Source organism: Vespa mandarinia, chromosome 16 (assembly GCF_050613455.1).
Source record: "Vespa mandarinia isolate Hongniang chromosome 16, ASM5061345v1, whole genome shotgun sequence".
In the NCBI taxonomy this organism is placed as follows: domain Eukaryota; kingdom Metazoa; phylum Arthropoda; class Insecta; order Hymenoptera; family Vespidae; genus Vespa; species Vespa mandarinia.
The window spans coordinates 1,829,001-1,835,000 of record NC_140825.1 but is presented as its reverse complement, the minus strand read 5'-3'; the positions used below and the strand labels follow the sequence as shown (position 1 = coordinate 1,835,000).

The window sequence follows — 6,000 nt, the reverse complement described above, 5'->3', positions numbered from 1 at the left end:
AAATTTACAGAATAATTGAATAATAAAAAATAAAAGATTAAAGAAAGAGAGAGAGAGAGAAAGAGAGAGAGAGAGAGAAAAAGAGAGAGAGGAAGAAAATAAAAAAATATCATAAGGATTAAATGTAGATACGAATATTTTGTTGAGGTCGAAGTTGTGTCAATTTCAATATTTCGAGATAATGAAGCACGAATATAAATTATGAAGAAAAAAGAAACATGGGATTAAAAAAAGATCTTTTTCTCGAGTAACATCTAGTCATCATTAAAATAGAATAATTAATAGATCAATAAACTTTTGTAATTACATAATTTGATTGTACGATTAAAAAAGACATAGGTTAATTATAATAATAATAATAATAATAATAATAATAATAATAATAATAATAATAATAATAATAATATATATATATTAATATATATATATTAATATATATATATATTAATATATATATATATATATTAATATACGTTAGATATTAATTCTAAGTTTTGAACTAGATTAATTTTTCATGATGGGATGAATTAGAAACGTGAAATAAAATATTTCATTAGGATATTTACAATTGGTTCGCCAACGGGACGTTTCTTATTAATTTCTTTTTTATGTTGAAATTAATAAAAAGAAGGAAAAACAAAGGAAAATTTTTTTTACATCTCAGAACAAAAAAATAACGTTGAACTAATTACTCGCTATATTAATATATCCGTATGACGTTCAAAAGTATAGATCCTTTTTTCTATTCGATCTTTTTCATGTAACACGTAAGATTTACTTTGAATGTAACAATACCGCGAATAAAGTTACCTATAAAACGGTATTATATTCGATGGTATCCAATATAATCCGAGATCCTTAATAATTCAAGATTCTTGGAGTCCTGAAACTAAATTCGAGATTTCCTGCTTGGAATAGTTTTGCTCAAGTTTTGTCGTTTTGCAAACGTAGGATCGTTTGACTTCATATTGTATATATATTGTTCTCTCAGTATTATACGATTCGCTGTCCATAAATCATCCGTATAATCCGTACATTCTGGTAGTACATGTTTAATACCATTTATAACGGATTATCGGCATTCTGTCGCTTTTCGAAGAAAAGCGTCCGTTAGAAAGCCATTTTGAAAGCATCCTTATGGAACTAGCACGATTACGTATAAATTTGACTTGATCGTAGAATAATCAAATGAAATATAATAATTGATTATTCGGTAATTTAATAATACCATGCAAAAATCGTAAAATATCGAATTTTGGAGTTTTGATAATAGGAACGTATTGTGAAGTTTTTATTTTTATTTTTATTTTTATTTATTTTTATTTATTTATTTATTTATTTTTTTTTTATGAACATATAGATCAACCAACGAAGCAAAAAAGAATTGCACTAAAAGGAAAAGACATTATAATACTCGTGCAAGTATTTCGCGAAACGATCGACTGCGAAATAAAAATGTGGCATCGGGCCAAGTTCTTTCTCTCTCTCTCTCTCTCTCTCTCTCTCTCTCTTTTTCTCTCTCTTTCTTTTTCTATCTTTCGTTCTCTATAGTCCGTTAAAAAAGGCAGAGACAAAAAAGAGGCGAAAAAAGAGAAAGAAAAAGAAAAAAAAAAGAAACGTAAAGTGACCAAGTGAGAAGAAAAAAATGACGTAAAAGAAAAAAAAGAAAGAAAAAGAAATAAAAATTAAGGGAAAAAATGGCCATCGAGTTATTTCCAAAGAAGAATTATAATCTTTTTGCCAAACAAAGAGAAAATAATTGTGAATTTAATCGACCTGGTCTGTCGTCATCATTTATTAAATGAAACCAAGGACTTCTAAGGAAAGAGAAACTATCATTATTATTATTATTATATCACGATTTAGACCGGTATTTTATTCTAAAGAGAATATTTTAAAATTTTGTAATAAAGAATATTTTTTCTCATCAGAATTTATATTTGCTAAAAGCTAAAGTTGCTTGAAATAGTTTCGTCAAGAGAGAGAGAGAGAAAAAACTGGTAAAAAGAAAGAAAAATCTTTTTCATCTTTGAAAAATACTTGATTATAAACATTAAAATATAATTTATCTAATTATATTCTAAACGATATATTAATACTTTGTAACAAAGAAAAATGTCAATTTATAAATTTATCATAATTAAATATATTTTTATCATTATTAATAATTATAATTATTGAGAGAGAAAAAAGAGAAACATGTCTTGGTTTTAATAAAACGTGTTTACGATAGAAATGAAATTGCAAGTAAATATCGGACATTTTCTTCTTTATTTGTTATTATTTCGATCGATAAAATATTGCATTTTATATTAACTTTCTGAATGAAAATAACATGCCTTATACGAATTTATTTTTATAAGAAGATATTACTTTTGTAAGTGTGTAAATATTTTTATTAGTGAATCGATACAAAACTTGTATGATCTTTGAGCTGATACATACACACACACACACACACACACACACACACACACACACACAAATATATATATATATATATATATATATATATTTAGCGTCTCTTATATGTCATATGCGTAAAGACCGAGAAAAAAAGTTGCATCGTCTGCTTTTAGCCTTTGAGATGGTCTTGTCGTAAAAGGGTCTTCTCGATGGATCTCGGTTGGGCGAATAGAGGGGCTCTCAGCTTCCTTTGGGAAAAATCAATTTCGCTGACGCGACTCCTAATCCGATTAATTAAAGGCAGGCGTCGGAGAAAGGCCATCGAATTTTGAGACCGAACATCGTACGATGTACCGTATTATCGGCTGTATCTATGAAATTCCATTCGTGAAAAGCGTTAAAGCAGCTCGAAAAACGTTAGCTGGTTTTGCCACGGGGGAAAGAAGGTTAAAGGGGATTAAACGAGCGGGATGGGATGAGAGATGGGTGGTGGATGCAGGGAAGAAGAAGAAACGAAAAGATAACCCTCGAATAACTGTATTGGTCGATATATATCAATTGCTTTTGATATTCGCTCGAATTCGTAATGCTTTGTTACATATTTTACATCAATAGATAAGTCCGATTGTCGTATCTTGTAACGAGCATGTACCCCTTTTTTTAATTTTCTTTCTTTCTTTCTTTCTTTCTTTCTTTTTTTTCTTTTCTTTTTTTCTTTCCTTCCTTATTATCTCTTTTGTGAGCCCTTTCGACGTTTCTTTTACAATGGCGAGATTACCGAGGGAAAATATTGTATTTTGAATAGAGAAAGAAACTCTGTCTCTCTCTCTCTCTCTCTCTCTCTCTCTCTCTTGTTTTTTTTTCTCTTCTCGTTAACGATCCGATGTATTCTTACCAATAATATTCTCTTGGTATTGGCGATGATGTTACATAATCGAAATGATATATCCGCTATTACGATCGAACGAAAAAAAAAATTATTCGTATCAACGATTTATATTCTTGTCAGAGACGTCGATGATATGATTCATTTCTTGAATCACATTCTTTTTCTTTGTTCTTTTTTTACGTTAATAAAAAGATATTGTTGATTCAATTCATCCTCTGATTATTTATTTTTTTTTATATTCGTGATTAAGGATAGATCAATTTTTATTTATCAGTTTTATTTATCGTCGAAATATTTGCCACACATATATATATATATATATATATATATATATATATATGGTCTAAAAAAGTTATATTATATACGTAAGAATTTATTAAATATATTAAATATAATATATTAATAATAATATAATTATAGGTACATATAAAAAAAATTAATTTCGAGAATATAATGCGAGAATAGATTCATAATACATAAATATACATAAATTTTTTCCTATTTATATATATATATATATATATATATATATATATGTATTTATAATTATAAATAATTTATACAATAAATAATAAATTTATCATAATTGAAAAATGTAATTTAATGATTTTGTAAATTCTACAAATTAGAATAATTAATATGATCATTTTTATGGTCATTTTTAATCATAGTGAATTTGTAAATTGAAAATAAATATACAATTGGTGTTTTATATTTTATGTTTCAGAAACCTTAAGAGGAATTATTAAATTCTCTTACTGGATCAAGACTGAAGCTTAATATCTAGAAAGACGTTACGCTACTTGACACGGATCGCGTTCGATTAATCATTCTTCGAATTCCAATTGATGCAGCTTGATTAGTAACCTGCAATGTGTTATTCAACGTGACACGAATCAGTCAATGTTTCCATTTCGAAAACGTAATTCGATCCTTTACACGAACGACGCGTTTACTTTTATTTCGTCATTTTTTTCTTTTCTCTCTCTTTCTCTCTCTTTCTCTTTTTATATATATATATATATATTTTTTTTCCCCATGTCTTTTTTCGTTTTCTTCTTTAACAGTGAATGGTAGTTCGATGTGTGCATTGGGAAATATTCCATCAATCGCAATTCCTTCCATTCTCGTATATCATCTATTTACAGTGCCACACATTCGTACAGGACTTTTTATCATACATCGAATTCCTTTTAACAAAAGCCGCGATCTATAAAACTGAACCTCGAAGCAATTTCGCATATATCGATCGTCGAAATCGGAAGTTTTTGGTTTTCCATTCTTCATCGTTAGTCGACGAAGTGGAGTTAGTGGGCGGAGAAGAGAGGAAGAGAGACAAGGGGGGGGGGTCAGGTTGGTTTAGTAATTTTCTCACGGATTTATTCGAGTTCGTTCATCATTGAAAAAGAAGTAATAATAGAAGAGAAATAGTAAGAAGAGAAAAGAAAAGAAAAGAAAAGAAGAGAAGAGGAAAAAGGAATCGGTAAAAAACGAAGAAAAAAGAAGGGGGGACTACAAAAAAGAGACAGAAGAATAAATTGAATAAATTCAAAGAATAAAATTGATCGATCGATCGATCTTTAAAGATAATTGTAAAGAAGTAATAATTTGTCATCTTCGTTTATTACAAAAGGTCGTCGTCAAAATTGTAATCGTCAAAATTGTAAAATGGACAAGTGCGAGGATTAAATCCCTTTTTTCCATAATCAGTGAGATGTTCCCATGAGAAGAGCCGTCTGCGTGGTAATGTCTTGTTGTTGTTGGTGCTGCGACAGCGGGAATAGTATAGCCGGTCCAAGAGGAACAACAGGAGCAGCAGCAGCAGCAGCAGCAAGTGCCATCGTAACCGGTGGCCGAAGAAGTGTCGTGGTTGAGAACCACGTTCACAGGAGCAACGTGGTGAGCGGGGGTGGTCTTGGCATCGCGTCCGGCCTCTCGGCGATGCTCTCCCTCATCGTCGTCACCGTCGCCATCAGTACTGGCGAGTGGTTGTTGACCGAGGAAAAACTACCCAAGACGTCCTCGAACGCCTCAGTCGAGCCGGACAGCAAAGTGACATATAGCGGGCTCTGGCGTGTTTGTGTCGCCATAAGTGAGTATATACACACACAAACACACACACACACACACATATATATATATGTTACGTCACATTTTTTTCATTAACGACATTATATTAATCTCGAGAAATTTTCTTGGTTTTTTATCTTACATGACAGCTAGATGTACGCTTCTTTATTATTTTTATTTTCTATTATTATTATTATTATTTCTTTCTTTCTTTTTAATACGATGTTTCACTGATCTTGACAAAATGGGATCAAGCACGTCGACGTTGATCGGATCTCGTTCGTTGAACGCCACCAGTATGAACCAAAAGTAGTTTATTCGATGACATGAAATAAGAGATCATTGAAAGATCGTCGGATAATCGTATAATTGATTTTTCGAAAAGATGTTTTTATTAAGAGAAATTCGATGGACGGAAAGATGAAGGTTTTTTTTTTTTTTTTTTTTTTTGTGAAGAATATCGCTCTTTGTTTGTTCTTTCCTCATTTTTTTGTTTGTTTGTTTTGTTTTTTTAAATCGATCCGGAGAACAATTGATAAGTATGAATGATAGAACGGTTTGCTTGCTGTGGACTTTATTTAAAATAAAGGGGAGGAAGAAAAAAAAAAGAAAATGAAAGAACATTTATTTTAGTT

At 30.1% G+C, this 6,000-nt stretch overlaps 1 protein-coding gene across 14 annotated transcripts in view; it reads left to right on the top strand.

Annotated features, from left to right (window-relative positions):
* Positions 1-6,000, top strand: part of Stg-1 (stargazin related protein STG-1) — a 37,140-nt gene that overhangs the window by 5,036 nt on the left and 26,104 nt on the right. For 5 of the 14 annotated variants that reach the window (XM_085662008.1, XM_085662018.1, XM_085662017.1 and 2 more), the window contains exon 2: positions 4,023-5,387. In XM_085662008.1, the coding sequence (XP_085518134.1) occupies positions 5,018-5,387 (370 nt within the window). In that variant the 5' untranslated portion in view covers positions 4,023-5,017. The remainder of the gene's footprint in view (positions 1-4,022; positions 5,388-6,000) is intronic. The other 9 variants (XM_085662013.1, XM_085662011.1, XM_085662012.1 and 6 more) reach the window with 7 other exon arrangements.